Below are 19,416 nucleotides of genomic sequence, written 5' to 3' on the forward strand. Positions count from 1 at the left end.
CCACGACTAAAATAAAATGAAGTGATGTTTTGTACAGTTTGCAGTTAGTTTGGCAGGTCAGTCATTGCATGTTTTGCAATAAAATACCTGCACATTTTGCTACTTTTGTTTGCAAAACACTTTATTAACATTTTTTAAATATTTAAATTCTAGATTTACAAACACAAAAATTGTTTACAACCACTTAAAAAAAAAAAAAAAAGAGTAAATCCAAGGAATCATCTTTGAATATTTTTTTCAGTGTGCAAGCCAGACATCTAGAGGAGAAGACTCGTCAGAATAAACATGTAAATTCTGTCATTTACTCACCCTTGCCTAGCCTAGCCTTTTTTTTTTTTCTTGAAGGTATTTTCGTTTTTTCTGTTGAACACTATGAAAAAGATAATTTGAAGAAAGCTGAAAACCTGTAACCATTGACTTTCATACAGTAATATTTGTATATCCTACTACGAAAGTCAATGGTTACAGGTTTCAGCATTCTTCAAAATAACTTCTTGTGTGTTCAACAGAATAAAGAATCCTGGAAATGTTTGGAACCACTTGAGGGAGAGTGATCTGTGAATAAATATTCATATTAGGGTGAACTGTCGCTTTAAATACCATGCATTTGTCATTCTGTCTGACTACTCTGCTTCAAAACTAGTTTATAACATTGTGATTAATTGGCTGCTTTGACTTATGGTTTATAACACTTTAATGAAGTTTTTTTTAATTATGGAAAATATATATGCAATACTTTTGCTAGTGTCATGTTTATGTCAGACTAGCATGTAAACGTTCTGTAATATATTATTGCTGCTGCTACAAATATTTAGTCAGTAACACCGCTTTTACTGTATTAAAGTTACTCTATGTAATATATCAACGATCTGAACAGGCCCGTGCTCTCTTCAGTGCTCATCATGACGAGATTCTCAGCCAGTGAGGTCGCGTTCTAAACATTCGTTCTGCAACTTATAAAGCTCAATTCTTTCCCAGTTTTGCCAGTTTTCTCCGTGAGGTGAGTTTAATACCGACTGTACGAGTGGAGCAAATTTCAACAAGTCTGCTTCGTGAAGCTTCACTCGGGCCCATCTGTAGTGTAGTTTCTCGCAGTTTGCCTACGTCAGGGGTGCCCAAACTGAACCAGCTAATCAAGCTCTTTCTAGGTTTGCTAAAACTTCCAGGCAAGTGTGTTGAAGGAAGTTAGAGCTAAACTATGCAGGACACCGGCTCTCTGGGAGAGCGAGTTTGGACACCCCTTGCGTACGTAAACAAAACATTGTGTTATGTTGCTTGAAATGTGCCGCCGAGCACGCTTTGCCAGGGTGCTACATAAAGCTCTGTGAGGACCCTCAGGGAAACACTGGAGGCCGGTAGTGGGACCTGCTGCCTAGGTTATGGTGGGTGCTGCGTGGCCCACTCATCTTCTATTTTAAACTACAGTTTTAAACTATAGTTTTCTGTAGTTTAAAATAGAAATATGGTAATGTTTTAACTGTATGTCTGTTTGTTGTGATGTTTTGTTTTCAGCAGGGCAGTTGAGCAAATAAGTTAAGTTGAGCAATGTTAAACTGCGGTCAAGCCAGCCGAGCTTCACAACTAGGTCAAACCTAAAGTATAGGCTACTCTTTCTAAACGCCTGAATTGTGTATTTAGTTGTCCTATAAGCTACTGTAATAGTTTACAATGTCATATGATTACTGTTGAATGCTTTTTTATGTAACGTGGCTTGACGAAAATCCAACAAAAATAGTTATAAATATACCTTAAACAGCAACGTTACATTTTCTTTCTGTCTGGTGTTTTTTCTGATGACAAGACAACACTTACAATTATTGAAATTATTTTCTTTCGAAGTCAGACTCTAGTTCAGCCTTCTTGGGACATGGCAGGTTTGTAAACCAACAAATCACTTATGAAAATATTATTCTATAAATCATAGAGTTTGAATTTTTGATGCACTAAAAATTTTACATTTTTGTCAAATTCAATCAAAACATTCTAATATTAACTTGCACTCCATACTGTATATTCTTGTTTTATTTACTTATAAAAAGCATCAGCTCCTATTGTTGCCTGCCTAAGCAGGTTCATGAACCTTGGCACTGGAAAAGTCTCTTCTTACTGCCGTACCACAAATATTTGTGACGCTCAAGATCCTCTCTAGGTTTTGTTAATTATTGTTGCAGAACAGTTAACAAAAAAAAAATAATAACTGGACGAGACCTATCAGAAGTTGTGCTGCTAAATGAAGAGCAATGTTGCTTTACAGGAAGAACACGTTACATTTTGATGACTGATTTAACGGCAAAATATGTTTCTTTCAAAAGTTGAAGGTTTTTCTTCCTGTGGATCTGAGCTCTAGCATTCCCAATAGAAAGAAAGGTTATTATTTTGATTGCATGAACACAGTGAACTGTTCAGGGAATGGAGACAACTTAATTAAAGTAACAATTGAGAATCAGGGATAGAATAAAGCAGGTTAAAGTTAGCATTTTCTCAGTCTAACATTTATCTGATGCATGCCCTTAAGGGGTTAGTTAAGGTTCCCACTCATTCATGAACAGCACAATCAAGGACTTTTTAAAGCACTAGTTATTTTAAATCAAACACCTTTGAAATTCATACCCAGAACATATGCAGCGTCATTAAAATCCTTCCTGTACTTAAGATTTCACTTACACTTGATATTTACAGTACATTAAAATGTTATGTAATGATGATGTTTTGAATGCATATAGATGTGTTTTTGAAACAGCTAAAATACGCATTAAAACGTTTTTTATTGTCACGGTACAAAATAGTTTCTTAATTAAGAATTTCTCGGTTTAAATACTTTTGTTAAATGTAATAACATGGTAACATTAAATGTGCACATTTAATAAACATGTTAACATTAAATGTGCACATTCAGTCAATAGTGACGTTACCTATTAATAATTAAACTCAAGTCAAAATTATTTTGTTAATCAGCTTTTATTGTAAATCAAATTCAGTCGTTTTGTGCACGCTGTGGGAATGCAGGAAAGTAATAGTCAAAAATTCACCACAAGTGGGCTTATCCCCAGATTTAAGACCTTATTAAGACCTGATAAAATTTAAATAAACACTCTATGCAATATTTATCTCAATATTTATCTGGTTTTATTATTAACTATTTTTAAATGATTTTCCCTAAAATTCTTTATTTTAGTTAAAATAATAACCTCAACATTTATCACGTACAACATTACTAGCTGAACTGTTCATTAAGAGCAGAGATGCCCAAACTAGGGCCCGCATACCAAATTTGGCTTATGCCAATTGATTTGGCCCACCATCCCATCTGAGAAGAGAGAAATGCACAAGAAACCAGCAAGCAAATCGAGACGAAGGCAGGTGCAGCTTAGTGCATTCAGCACTCAACTCCATTGTGTTATTAATGGGATTGTTTATGTTTTTACTGTAATATGTTCATTTTTTTATTTTATTTTAAATGCGTGTGTGCAGGTACGTGCACGCATAGGGCTTAACCTGTGCAGTGCACATGCCCTTTTTAGTCTTTAATAGAGAGTGCCCTTCCAAAGTGATCTGAAGTGCCCTAGCGATAGGATCCAACGGGTTTTGGGCGGCCGCTTCGATCGGGTATACCAAAGTTGGCAACCCTGGGGTGTTTTGTTTACGGACTGTACCAAAGAGGGGATGGGTGAAACTACGGGAGTTTTTTTTAAGGAACAAATAAAAACGGGATGTTTGTCGGAGACTGGTCTGAAATATGAGATACTCACATGAAAAACGGAAGTGTTGGCTGGTGTGCTTGCCAGTTTAATATTGATTTGATCTGCTATACTTAGAAATCAGACTGTTATATCTTCTAAGCGTAAGGGCTTATTATGCGGTTCGGTCTCGATCTTGTGGATAGAAAACTAAATGTGTGTAAATGCGAGTGTGTATAGGTTTCCCAGTACTGGGTTGGGCCAACTGTCGCCGTCGAGCTGTCTCTCAAAAATTGTAAATATTTTAAAATAAGCACTATTCTTGCAAATAAACTGCATAGTTGCAATATAAATAAATATATTCTCGACTAAAAAAGCCACAAACGTATATTTTGTTGTGTAACAGCAGTAATTTTTGTCAAACTGTAGTGTCTGCTTGTTGCTGGCTGTATGTGGGCGGAGTAATACACGAAGAGTAAAGAGGCTGTACGGATGCTGATATTACTTAAATATATCCCAGCTATCAGCCAATCAGATTCAAGATCCAGACAGAACTGTTGTATGTATATATATATATATATATATATATATATATATATATATATATATATATATATATATATATATATATATATATATATATATATATCAGACAATCAGATTCAAGATCCAGACAGAACTGTTGTATGTGTGTGTGTGTGTGTATATATATATATATATATATATATATATATATATATATATATATATATATATATATATATATATATCAGCCAATCAGATTCAAGATCCAGACAGAACTGTTGTATGTATATATATATATATATATATATATATATATATATATATATATATATATATATATATATATATATATATATATATATATATACTGCATTAGTTAATATAATTTAAAGTTATGTTTTGTAGTTATTTTTAAATATTAGAAATTAATCATGGAAACCTTTAATGTACTTTATTGTATATTATTGTAACTTTAATGTATATTGCATTTTGATATTTTTAACTTCATCCCACAACTCTCAACCAAGTTTGCTTTTGGGCCCGTCATAAAAAAAGTTTGACCACCCCTGACTTAGAGAAATCTCAGATACCATGATACATATCAGCAACATTAAATGCAACCTTCATTTTAAACAGTTTTAATAAACTAAACATGACTGCAGGCAAAAAGGCCCAATATCCAGACTGTGTATTTTGCATTCATGTTGAATTCAAACAGATATCAGTTTAGAGATACTGTAACTGTTAAAATGATGAAATAAAAAAAATACTTGTATTTTAACAAATCTGAATCTGTGCATAATTGAGCCTCAGAGACAAGCTCATGACCTTAGCTCCAATGTTTAGCTTTTTTTTTTTTTTTTTTTGCTGACAATACAGCATGTAATTATTGCACATGGCAAAATGCTTTCAATGGATAGTATCTAGACAGTAAGGCTTTTCTGAGGTAATGACATCACCCATAAGCTGAACGCTGACAGAACAATTACATAAGACATTCAAATGCCATATGGTTTCTTTCAGCCTGATCTCACGAGAAAACGTAAGTATTTTACGTTTTGCCAGTTTAGTGGCTAATTCGTACGAATTCGTACGAGTTCAGTCGTACGAAATAGTACGATTTTAAAAAAGAGGCGTGGCACCTGACCCCACCCCTAACCCCAACCGTCATTGGGGGATAAGCAAATCGTACTAAATTGTACGAATTAGATCGTACGAATTCATACGAATTAGCCACTAAATGAAAAAGTTACGAATTGCCGTGAGATTGTGTTGTTTCTTTCATCAACGATCTTTCATCCAGCGATATGAAAATAGTAAGATGGTCAAACAGCATTTACTGTATTCTTTTCATTCTGTAGTAACACTGACAGTTTAACTTACAATTAAACTTACAACTTAAGCTGCATTTAGCTATTTATTCTCTTTCTCTCTTCCTTGTAAGAGATGTACTGTAGCCTTATACAAGCCAATGCACAAAGAGTAATAAAGTCAAGATTGGTAAGATTGTGGCTCAGTGGTTAGCACTGTTGCCTCACAGCAAGAAGGTCACTGGGTTGAGTCACGGCTGGGTCAGTTGGCATTTCTGAGTGGAGTTTGCATGTTCTCCCTGTGTTGACGTGGGTTTCCTCTGGGCGCTCCGGTTTCTCCCACAGTCTAAAGACTTGTGCTCTAGGTGAACTAAACTGGGTGTAGTGTATGAGTGTGTGTGTAAATGCGAGTGTGTATGGGTTTTCCAGTACTGGGTAGGGGCTAGAAAGGCATCCACTGCATAAAACTTATGTCAGCAAAGTTGGCGGTTCATTCCACTGTGGCAACCGCTATTAAATAAAGGACAAAGCCGAAGGAAAATTCATAAAAGTCAAGACCCTGTTACTCCTTCCAAATGCACATGCACAAACTCTTTTTTTTTTCTGTTTAGTAGAACTTAGAAATGAAATTTCACCACAAACTAATTTGATTTCAAATTTAATTCAAGCACTTTTAAGTACTTTTTCAGGCCTTGAATTCATGTGTCTAAATTTCAAGTACTTTCAAGGAGCGTGGGAGCCTAGTTCACCAAAAAATTTTAATTCAGTAATTACTTACCCTCATGTCGATCTAATAGCTTGAGGCCTCATTCACCTGTAGAACACAAATAAAGATGTTTTAGATGAAATTTGAGAGCTCAAAGATGCTCAATGTCCAGAAGGAACTAAAAACATTGTCAAAACATCACATGTGACTTCAGTGGGTCAACTGTAATCAGATGAAGCTCCAAGAACAATTATAAGTGCCAAGTGTGCATGATAATTAAACCACAATGAGAGAGAGAGTTAATGATGAGGTCACTTACATTTTTTGGGTGAACTAACTTATTTATTTAAATACATTTGACGGCCACTTTATTAGGTACACCTGTCTAACTGCTTTTTAACTTAAGTTTCTAATCAGCCAATCACATGGCAGCAACTCAATGCATGTAGGCATGTAGACATGGTCAAGACGATCTGCTGCAGTTCTAGCCGAGCATCAGAATGGGGAAGAAGGGTGATTTAAGGGACTTTGAACGTGGCATGGTTGTTGGTGCCAGACGGGCTGGTCTGAGTATTTCAGAAACTATTGATCTACTGGGGTTTTTACGCACAACCAGGGTTTACAGAGAATGATCTGAAAAAGAGAAAATATGCAGTGAGCTGCAGTTCTGTGGGCGCAAATGGCTTGTTGAACCAAGAGGTCAGAAGAGAATGGCCAGACTGGTTCCAGGAAATAGAAAGGCAACAGTAACTCAAATAACCACTTGCTACAACTGAGGTATGCAGAAGAGCATCTCTGAACACACAACAAGTCCAACCTTGAGGCAGATGGGCTACAGCAGCAGAAGACAACACCAGGTGCCACTCCAGTCAACTAAGAACGGGAAACTGAGGCTACAACTCACCAAAATTGGACAATAAACGTGGCCTGGTCTGATGAGTCTCCATCTCTGCTGCGACATTCGGATGGTCGGGTCACAATTTGGGTGGTGGTGTAAGGGTGTGGGGGTTATTTTCTTGGCACCCTTTGGGCCCATTAGCACCAACTGAGAATTGTGTCAACGCCACAGCCTACCTGAGTATCATGACCACAGTGTACCCATCTTCTGATGGCTACTTCCAGCAGGATAACGCTCCATGTCATAAAGCGCAAATCATCTCAGACTGGTTTCTTGAACATGACAATGAGTTCACTGTAGTCAAATCGCCTCCACAGTCACCAGAGCTCAATCCAATAGAGCACCTTTGGAATGTGGTGGAATGGGAGATTCCAGCCTGATCTCACGAGAAAACATAAGTATTTTACGTTTTGCCAGTTTAGTGGCTAATTCGTACGAGTTTAGTCGTACGAAATGGTACGGTTTTAAAAAGGAGGCGTGGCACCTGACCCCACCCCTAACCCCAACCGTCATTGGGGGATAAGCAAATCGTACTAAATTGTACAAATTAGATTGTACGAATTCATACTAATTAGCCACTAAATGAAAAAGTTACGAATTGCCGTGAGATTGTGTTGGATATTCGCATCATGGATGTGCAGCCAACAAATCTGCATCAACTGAGTGATGTTATCATGTCAATATAGACCAAAATCTCTGAGCAATATTTCCAGTACCTTGTTGAATCTACGCCACAAAGGTTTAAAGCAGTTTTGAAGGCAAAAGAGGGTCCAACGCGGTACTAGTAAGGTGTACCTAATAAAGTGGCCAGTGAGTGTGCAGTAAATATCAGTAGAGCAACATCATCTCCAACAATATGTTTTTTTGAGATGTATCAGTTTCTGTTCCAGAGTTATGGTTAACACCCATCTGTTGTTATGTCTGTACACGATTGTGAATTTGCATCCATTTAATGCTTAATCTTTTACATTTTTTCTTCGGTTACAATGGCAAGACAAACAGTGTCTCTGAATGAAAGAATGAATGTGAACAGTTCTTATCATGTCAGCTCAAAGACATTCCATACGCATTAACTGTATCTTAAGCATACAATTAGACCATTCAGCTGCAAGTAAAAAAGAAATAATAATAATAATTGCCCCACCGATTACAAAAGCGAAAAACAAGTCTGTCCTGTATGCGTCTCAGTCTTCAGACTGGTTTTAAATCTCAAGCTTGATGCTGCATATGTCGACTACATGAAAATGTGGCTTTCTGTTAAACTCCAGATTTATCATACATGCATTGAATTATATATGTAGAAGATGGCAGCAGTTTGTGGTGGTAACAAAAATAGTGTACTTTGTATTTAGGATTTCAAACTATTTTAGCTTAAAAACCTGTTACAGTTATTTAGAAGCTTTTTTGTTATACTTTAACATACAATCTAATACAGACTAATAATAATATTAATAGATTAGATTATAATACAATAATCTAATAACATACAATCTAATACAGACTAATAATAATATTAATAGATTAGATTATAATACAATAATCTAATAACATACAATCTAATACAGACTAATAATAATATTAATAGATTAGATTATAATACTATAATCTAATAACATACAATCTAATACAGACTAATAATAATATTAATAGAATAGATTATAATACTATAATCTAATAAAATACAATCTAATACAGACTAATAATAATATTAATGGATTAGATTATAATACTATAATCTAATAACATACAATCTAATACAGACTAATAATAATATTAATAGATTAGATTATAATACAATAATCTAATAACATACAATCTAATACAGACTAATAATAATATTAATAGATTAGATTATAATACTATAATCTAATAACATACAATCTAATACAGACTAATAATAATATTAATAGAATAGATTATAATACTATAATCTAATAAAATACAATCTAATACAGACTAATAATAATATTAATGGATTAGATTATAATACTATAATCTAATAACATACAATCTAATACAGACTAATAATAATATTAATAGATTAGATTATAATACTATAATCTAATAACATACAATCTAATACAGACTAATAATAATATTAATAGATTAGATTATAATACAATAATCTAATAACATACAATCTAATACAGACTAATAATAATATTAATAGATTAGATTATAATACAATAATCTAATAACATACAATCTAATACAGACTAATAATAATATTAATAGATTAGATTATAATACTATAATCTAATAACATACAATCTAATACAGACTAATAATAATATTAATAGATTAGATTATAATACTATAATCTAATAACATACAATCTAATACAGACTAATAATAATATTAATAGATTAGATTATAATACTATAATCTAATAACATACAATCTAATACAGACTAATAATAATATTAATAGATTAGATTATAATACAATAATCTAATAACATACAATCTAATACAGACTAATAATAATATTAATAGATTAGATTATAATACAATAATCTAATAACATACAATCTAATACAGACTAATAATAATATTAATAGATTAGATTATAATACTATAATCTAATAACATACAATCTAATACAGACTAATAATAATATTAATAGAATAGATTATAATACTATAATCTAATAAAATACAATCTAATACAGACTAATAATAATATTAATGGATTAGATTATAATACTATAATCTAATAACATACAATCTAATACAATCCAATGCAAACTATACTTAAATACAATTTAATAAAAAAAATTAACTGTTTAAAAATGTATCTAAAATAAATAAAATAAGCATAGATTTTTTATCTTTAATGCTTTATTGAATTAACTAAAAACCAAAATAATAACCTCGAAAAGTTGGGAAGAGGTACTTTAATTAACATTTTTAATAGTTTAAAGTGATAGATTGTCTGAGTTAATGTTGTAAATTACGCAACAAAAACCTTATAAAACAAACTTCCAGAACACTTCCTGTCATTTTACAGACTTATTTCTCTATAAATTATTATTTCTTATAGATAATATTATTTTAAACTATTAAAATGTCAATAAAAATCACTTTGTTAAATAGTAGAGTTGAATTTTAAATCTTAAAAGTAAAGATAAAGCTCCCATATTCCAACTCACAACCATAAATAAACACTTGTGAATCACAAAATTTTAATACTATAATCCAAAAATATACAATCGATACAATACAATACAAACAATATACAATTTAATAAACAATCTAAAACAAATATAATAAACATTGACTTTTTGACTTTTACTACTTTAATTTAACATTTTACTTTGTTTTACTGAATTAACTAAAAACCAAAATATTAATAATAATAACCAACAGATTTAGCAAGGTTCATCTACATACTAAAAAAATTGCAACTGCTTTGAATTTTTAAGTTGAATCAAATTAACTTTACAAGTCACTTCAACTTACGTCAATACTTAAACATCAAGTTGAAATTTGCATAGTTTAAAAAATTAAGTTGAAACCTAATTAACCTATTCAAATAAGTTCAAGCAACAACATATAAACATGTTGTCATTACTTTTTGATCATATTTATTACAGCAAAGACTGTAAAAACTACTGGTTGCCTTAAATTAATGCCATTGAACTTATATTATGTTAAACTGACTTAAAACAGCTTGTGCAACGTATACAATTAAGTTAGAACACCATTAACTTAGTTTAATAAGTTACAATGAACTAAAAACATATAATTTTTTACAGTGTAGACTGAAATTGCAAAACAGACAATAAATTGCACAAATGAATATCTACAGTTTCATTTCCCCTGCCTTTCTAATGTAAATGTCAAAAAAGACTCAAAGTCCCTCCCATTTTGATAAACTATAAAATGTCAGGTGAAACAGAAACACAAGTTCATTTAAAACCTCAACAAAGATGGGTCTGCAAATCTCTCTGTTTCTTCTGTTCATTCTCATCAGCGCAGGTACAAAGTCAAATAGTGTTTGTTTTTAATGATATTAAAATCTGGCATCTCTCTTTCTCATGCACTTGTTTGGCTTTATTATCAGGACACTCTCTCAGCTGTTATCAGTGTGCTGGTAACTCCTGTACACAGACCACATGCAGCACTGGAGGTTCCAGCTGCATCGCTTCAACAAATTATTATGGTATGCAATCCTCAATAATGGATTAAAATCTATGGTTAGAATAGACTTATTTGGATGTTATATTTTACAATTACTGAAATGTATAAATATGTAATAAGGCTGATTGTTGTTAAGCATGAAAATGCAGAGAACAAGATGTGAAAAATACCTGCATTTAGCAGTATTTAGCAGTTTTCCATATTTTGTGATTCATGATTTTATTTTTCCCCATTTATGTATGCATTTGAATTGCATTTTGGTAGTTTGATCTTTCTTCTAACAGCTTTTAGCCTTGAAAAGTTAAAAAAAGGGATTTTTTAAAAACATTTTTAATAGTTTAAAGTGATATGTTGTCTGGTTTGGTGTTGTATATTACAGTATAAAAACCAAGTAATAAACTGCCAGTACATTTTCTGTTATTTTACAGGCTTAATTCTCTCTCTACATACATTATATATATATATATATATATATATATATATATATATATATATATATATATATATATATATATATATAGTATTTCAAAGTACTTAAATGTCAATAAAAGCCACTTTGCTTTGTTAAACTGTAGAGCTCAAATTTCAACATCAACAGTCAACAAAGCAGAGATAAAGTTGCCAAAATTCCAATTCACAACCCTAATGCACCATTCACGGAGCTTCAGCATCAATGCTTCACAAAAGGCGTGTCTGAAGTTGGGGCTGACGCAATCGTCATAGCAGCATCAGCCAATGAAATTAGTCAGCAATAGGCCACAGTCTGAACTAGTGTATTTGCATACAGCGATCTGATTGGCTGACGCTTCTGTTGCCGCTTAAAAAGTTGAGTTCAAGCAACGCCTCTGAAGCGGTGCCGGCGGATCCACAATGCAGTTCGGCAGTAAAGAAACGCTTGTGCACGGAAACTGTATATCAACATATACTATTTACAGATATAGAAATACCTGCTCTTTAACTGATAACAATATGTGGTAATTTACTGACCTTTCCTGTTTCATTTGTGTCTGTCTGTTTAGGTAACATAAAAACTACATATAAAGGTTGTTATCCCTTAAGTAACTGTCCAACCGGGTCCATCAACCTCGGCAGCTTGAAAGCCTCTGTTTACTGTTGTTCAAGCGATCTCTGTAATGTGCAAGATTCTGCAGGTATTTTACAAATCAACATTCGACAAACTGACAATCTACATTTTATTGGAAATTCTAACATCAGCCCAAATCGACTTTCGGTTTTATGTAATAATTTTTTTTTTTTATCTGAATAATATAAGAACAATAACCAAAAAATGTTTTAATGCACAGCAACACCAAAAGCCTGTATAAAAATAAAATATTTTTTTCTTTGAACATGTAGATCCCAACACTAATGCCCCCAATGGACTGAAATGCTATTATTGTGATGGACAGAACTGCTCAAAAACACTGAGCTGTTCGGGAACTGAAGACCGCTGCTTATCAGAATCAGGTAATTTAGATTTAGATCACTCAGCTAACAGCTAGAGACTCACGACACATATCTCCGTTCTCTATTTGGGGAACATGGGTTAAGTACATAACCAGGATGTTTCCCTTTATGTGAACTCCGACGTGTGTCTTGTTGGATATTGGAGTGTGTATGGAAAACACCACAGCAGCTAGGTCCGTCACGTCCCTGGTGTGAAGTTTGCCTAGCATAGCGTGAGCGCATAAGCATCACCAAAGGCGCAATCTTTCAACGTCCCCTAGGCTCTTTAATTACCATTACATGGAAATAATTAGAAGAATTTAGATCGAGGGGCGTAAATGTGCTTTTAGTCAGGTGCTGGGGGCCTCTGAGGAGTTCTCTAGGGTTCGCCAAAAAGGGGAACTTACTAGCATAACAGAAAAAGCGCATATATCTCTGGGTTAGAGAGCATGGCGCAGCAAGTGTTTTCGACACCGAGCTTAATTTCCTCCTGATTGACCAGGATTACCCAGTAATCAGGAGGAAACAGGTCATAACAAAGATTATAAAATCTTGCCAACGTGTTAGGTGTCGCCCAGCCCTCAGCTCTACAGAATCTATTAAAAGGCACTGTGTACTCACGCTGAAAAAGAGCCACTGCTCTTTTTTAGTTTGCTCTCTTTCCCGGGGACACGGCTAGCCCTGGTACAGTGAAGCGAGGGCGATGGCATAAACTATCAAGTGGACTAACCTTCGCTTGGATACGGCATTTGCCTTCTGCCAATCATAACAGAATGGAGCTGCTTAGAGACGTATGGCCTATGCTTGGTCACATTAAGCATTAAGCAATGAAAGGCCGGGTCTGCCTCCTCCTCAGGCAGCGCTTCCAGGTTCACTACCTGTTAGATAAAGGGGCAGTAGGAACCTTGGCACATAGCTGAACTGGAGTCTAAGGTAAACGTGCAGCTCGCTCTCTGATGGGCACCTGATCTCCACTGTCATCAAGCAGAGGCATCCCAGGGGATGAACCAACACGACCACTCAAAGCTTGGATGGGGCACGCTGTGAAGGAGTGGAGGGTCCGTGGGCCCAGAGCCGATGGATAAACCCCCACTGTGATCCTCAGATCTGCCCCGCGTTCTAACCACTTTCATGGGGAGCAACAGGGGTGGCTTGGAAGCCATGATTTCAGCTGCGAAACAGCTATACCCTCACAGTGAGAGCAAGAGCTGTCTGCAAGCACCGCATCGACAAGCTGGATCAGTGCCCATCATCTGAATATAGGAACCACAGCATCCAGAAACACAGTCAGAACAGCTTCTTGAATAAGACACATTGCTTAACCATGTTGCTCTCTTAGGATCTGCTCTTTAAGTGAAAACTGCTCCTTCAGCTACCAGCGAAACGTCCTGGGGACAGGAAAGTATTCCAGTTCAATCACCACTGTACACGTCGTCACACGCAATGTTAAGCAGTTTGCCCACCAGAAGCGCCGCTCTGTGACGCGCAGTCGCGCCAAGCAGCGCCATGCATTTCAGAATTCTAAACATCAGGGTACACACACCGACGCCACAAGGCCGCGGCGCACAGCCACGACTTAGGACACTGTTCATATTTCTGCGACGCCACAGAGCTCTATCTGATTAGTTTAATTTTATATAACATGGAATGTACACGTCTGGTGTGCAATACTTTAATCTGTCATGTGCACGCCGTGTTGCGGCGCATCCAGTGTGTGACGCCCTTCAGGAATACTGCGTTCTTGACTAAATCAGCTTAGCAGAGGCACTGTTCAGTCTCTAGTGTGAGGTTCTGAAGCTAAAGTCTAAATTTTCGCTTCACAGCCACCAGCTGATATACTCTGTTAATGTCTAATTGCTGACACCTGTGGAGCTGAGCTCTGCCAATTCATTTGGCATTCATTGGCTCGTTTTCTTACTTTTCAGAGTAATTGGTTATCTAGCATACTCCTATATCTTTACAAGACACACGTCGGAGTTTCCATAAAGGGGAACTTAATTTATTTAGATTTAACATGATGGGCGGCACGATAGCTCAGTGCTTAGCGCTGTCGCCACACAGCAAGAAGGTCGCTCATTTGAGTCCCAGCTGGGTCAGTTGGTATTTCTGTGTGGAGTTTACATGTTCTCCCTGTGTTGGCGTAGGTTCCCTCCGGGTGCTCTGGTTTCCCCCACAGTCCAAAGATTAAATTAGATGAACTAAATTGACTGTAGTGTATGAGTGTGTGTGTCAATAGCCCCTTTCACACAGTGATACCGGTAAATATCCGGAAAAGTTACGGAACGACTTTACTGGTAGATTCAAAAAAGTGCTGTTCACACAGGCGAGGACGTTACGGAATTTTTCCGGAAAAGAGCATTCACACATCCATTCCAAAATACCGGTAAATTCTGACATCATTAACCAGAAATGATCTCTAAACAGATGTGCTTGTATTTGTAAACATTTGACAACATTACAAACTCTGGATGGATCAGTGTTGTGAACAACTTCGATGAAAACATATAGAGACACACTTTTGCATGTCGAGATGTTTATGTGTGTGTGCTGGCTCACCAGCTGCTTCATGGGCACACGCGACGCAGAGCTTGAAGGTAAACAAACAGCGGCTTATCATAAGCATATTATCGACAATTATTAACACCGTTGAAAAAGAAAAAACATATAAATGTTATCTGACTAACTTCTAGCAGCTAAAGGTGTCTGGAAAAATATTCAAAGGCTTTTATTCTCATAAAACGCGCGGACGCTAAAGCGTCTGAATGTTTTGATTGGCTGAAGTAGACGTCTCACGTCAGCACGTTCTAGACGTGCACGCGCTCTTTCCAGCAATCTTCCTTCTGCGTTCACACAGCGCAGCATTCCGGCAAATTACCGGTAATGTTACAACTTCTCTTTCCGGAAAATTGTCAGAACGAATTTACCGGTATTTTTAAAAAGGGCCTGTTCACACATGCAACCTTTCCGGAAAATTGCCGGTAATTTTCCGGGAAGGTCTGTGTGTGTAAGGGGCTAATGTGAGAGTGTATTGGTGTTTCTCAGTACTGGATTGCAGCTGGAAGGACATCCACTGTTTAAAACATATGCCAGAATAGTTGGTGGTTTACTCCGCTGTGGCGACCCACGATAAATTAGGGACTACGCTGAAGGAAAATGAATGAAGGTGCAACATGTTTAAAGAGATAGTTGACCCAAAACTGAAAATTCTGTCATCATTTATGTCATAATTTCAGCCATGACTTACTTTCTTCTGTTGAACAAAAAAGAGGCTATTTTAAAGAAAGCTGAAAACCTGTAACCATTGACTTTCATAGTGTTTCTTTGTCTTACTATGGAAATCAGTGGTTGCAGGTTTCAGCTTTTTCACACTATCTTCTTTCGTGTTTAGCAGAATAAAGAGACTCAAAAATATTTGGAACCACTTGAGGGCGAGTAAATAGTGAGTTAATTTTTATTTTTAGGTGAACTGTCCCTTTAAGAACATTTTACAGGTATTACATACAGCAATTCCTTGCTTTCACAGTAAAAAATAAAAAAGATTTGACAAGTCATAACTTCAAATGTTTTTGTTACTTTAACTTATTTTAATAAGTTATCAGACTTTTTTAAGTTATGCAAAGTTTAATTTTATATTTTTAGTCCATTTGTTTGATGCAAGTTAAAAAAGTCAATTTGATTTAACAACAAAAAAAAATGAAGGCAGCAAGATTTATTTGCACAGTGTACACAGGGCTTTTTGTTTCATGAACCTTCGTTCACTTGTTTTCTATCTTTTCTTTAGGAACTATCGGAAACCAGTCACTGATTTACAAAGGTTGTGTCTCCAATTCTTTTTGCACTGGCACAGCATCCGCTTATGTTGGTACTAACTACACATGCTGTTCAGGAAACCTGTGCAACAGTGCTAAAAGCATCACTCAGAGTTTGCCATTGCTCTGCTGTTTTCTGCTCGCCTTTATCCTGATGCTTTGAATACAGATTCAGATTCATCAGTCTGACCTGCTCTACACAATATATGGCTTCTGTTTTCTCTACTATGTTAGATCTGGTGTGATGAGTTTAAAATGATCTGATCAATTAGGCTCTGATTTATGAAACGTTTGATAAATATACTATGTACTGTATACCAGGGCCTTTAGTGTTATCATATTTATTTATGTGCTGTTAATCACTGAAACATCCTTGTGTACTTTTCCTAAATGATAAAGGTTCAGCTTTGTTTAGGAAAACTAGGGTTGCACGGTCTTGGAAGAATCTAACATTGCAATATTTTGTTATTCTGCAATGTATATTTTGATATAAAAACAAATTCACAAGAAGACACAATAGCTCTATTTGGAAAGAATTGATCATTCTAGACGGATTGGGATGATTCTGTAGGGGACTGCTTCTCCATATAATCTAATAAACAATCTAGAAGTATAGTTAAATACAATTAATAAAAGATACAATTGAATTAAACAGTGTTTTATCGTCTTTCTAGTCTAACAGTATTCAGGTACGGTAATTGAATAAAATAAATACAAATAATTGAATAAATTTGCTGTTAAAGAATTTTACAAACACACAATGGAAAAATTTTGCAAACACACAATGTAAGACTGGCCCGTATGTGTATAAACTGTGGCCCATCATGTGCCCTGCAGTTGTTAAAATCTGAGAATCGCCACAGAACATTTCCCAAATGCAGTACAACAGGCTTACTGTATAAGAAAAGTGTTGATATTTGCAATCAACATGCAAACACCAATAAAAACCATACTCCCACAAAGAGGAGTGACAAAAAGTCAGCTTATTATGCCCCGCTTTGAGCTTTTTGAGGGTTTATTTTTAAATATATTGCTGCCTTAGAACAAAATTGTCAGATAGAGAATCAAGATGTACTGTAATATTGCACTTCCTGTGGTGTGATTTTTGTGAATGTGCACATTGCCATGCTAATGTTGATTAATACAGAATAATAACCCTAATTGTAATATAAAAAAATGCTTGAATAGGGATGCACGAAATTATAAAAATTTTACCTTGCAATATTTTTATTCTGCAATATATATTGCGATATAAATACAATTTATGTACTTAAATACAATTTATAAACTTAAATATCTCTGTTTGCAAAGTCATTACTTTAGATTAATTGGGAGGATTTTGTAGGGGAGGGAAATATAAATATCTTTTTTTTATGTAGTTCATTATATACATACAATAAGATAACTAGGGTCATAAATAAACACAGAGGAGCAAATATTAAAATAAACTAAATAAATAAATAAAATAAAATATGTAAAATAAACCATGTTGTATAGTTTTCTGAAGTAGAGTCTAACAGTATTCAGGTACATAAATTGAATAATCAAATATAAAATAGCACTGCATAGTCTTCATCGTTTAAGTAATTCAATAAAAAAAATTAAATAAACTTCTTTATGCCAGACTAAAATTATATATATATATATATATATATATATATATATATATATATATATATATATATATATATATATATATATGTGTGTGTGTGTGTGTGTGTGTGTGTGTGTGATTTTGTTAGTTAAATACATTTATTACAGTAATAATTAATAAATAAATGTATTTTATTACGTAATACATTTACAGTTTACGTATACATTTTTTACAGTTTGTTAATGCAAGCTTATGAAAATAAAGCCATTCATTGTTAGTTCCGGTCAGTATGAGTGTGTATGAATGTAAGACTGTATAGGTGTATTCCAGTAAATAAGGGACTAAGCCGAAGGAAAATGAATGAATGAATGAATGAATGAATGAATGAATGAATGAATGAATGAATGAATGAATGAATATTAGGTTTGAAATGCAAAAGTTTTACTGTCACACTACTAAAAATTAAATTATGAATATACATTTTTATTGGTTGATAGCAGTTCAATTATTGTAAATATATAGTACACAAAATTTATCTTTTTCATACAAAATAAGCATTTCTATTCACTAAATCTGTTGATTTAGAGACCCCATGTTCTGAGAAATCAAGTTTGTAATCATGCAAAAAAATTCAGATTCATGCTTCATTTATCAGCAGGTGGCAGCAGATACTTCATACCAAACTAACGCCTTTGATATCTGTACCTCAATGAAAATATTACTGGATTTAGCAATTTTTGGTTGATATGTTTGATTATTTTTAAAACATTATTTTATCATTGTGCAGAGAGGAGTTTGTGCCTAAAATATAAAATGTATCTAACAATGTTAATTGATGAGATTCATTCATACAAATCAGCAAAACTAGATATCTACAAATACAGTCACTGATTCCCTAAAGTGTCCGTTTTACAAATCTATGGCATGACAATAATAGGAACACATCTTTTACTAAACTAATCACCTCAGGCCCTTTAACATATCACAACTGTTTCTTTTAGGATTTAATCAAATCCCCCAAAATACAGTGTAATCAACTGGGAGGTTATCAGATATTTTTATGCTGCTCTATTCAGATCTAGAGTGAGTTTCACATCTAATCAATAACTAAACTTTGACTCCGTCTTGTTCTGAGCAAAGACACACAATATCATCAGCACTGAGCGTGATACAATCACAGAACGGGAGTGTTTATGTGTCTCTGAATGAGCCTTACTTTTTGCAGCAACATTGCTGAAATTGTCAGTAATTCGATTGTTATTAAAAGCATTCCTTGTATAAAACAAGTGTAATTTTTAAGTGCAATGTAT

At 34.4% G+C, this 19,416-nt stretch overlaps 1 protein-coding gene and 1 long non-coding RNA gene across 7 annotated transcripts in view; one reads left to right on the forward strand and one right to left on the reverse strand.

The window, feature by feature from the left end:
* Nucleotides 1–19,416, reverse strand: part of LOC137488778 (uncharacterized) — a 385,094-nt gene that overhangs the window by 183,117 nt on the left and 182,561 nt on the right. For all 6 annotated transcript variants that reach the window (XR_012397097.1, XR_012397099.1, XR_012397098.1 and 3 more), the window contains one exon: nucleotides 6,291–6,326. This is a non-coding gene — a long non-coding RNA (uncharacterized lncRNA). The remainder of the gene's footprint in view (nucleotides 1–6,290; nucleotides 6,327–19,416) is intronic.
* Nucleotides 10,218–17,140, forward strand: LOC137488854 (urokinase plasminogen activator surface receptor). Its single transcript, XM_073935743.1, has 5 exons — nucleotides 10,218–11,095; nucleotides 11,181–11,279; nucleotides 12,277–12,408; nucleotides 12,614–12,724; nucleotides 16,485–17,140. The coding sequence occupies exons 1-5, from the start codon at nucleotides 11,047–11,049 to the stop codon at nucleotides 16,673–16,675; spliced, it is 582 nt and encodes a 193-aa protein (XP_073791844.1). The 5' UTR covers nucleotides 10,218–11,046; the 3' UTR covers nucleotides 16,676–17,140.

Source organism: Danio rerio, chromosome 21 (assembly GCF_049306965.1).
Source record: "Danio rerio strain Tuebingen ecotype United States chromosome 21, GRCz12tu, whole genome shotgun sequence".
In the NCBI taxonomy this organism is placed as follows: domain Eukaryota; kingdom Metazoa; phylum Chordata; class Actinopteri; order Cypriniformes; family Danionidae; genus Danio; species Danio rerio.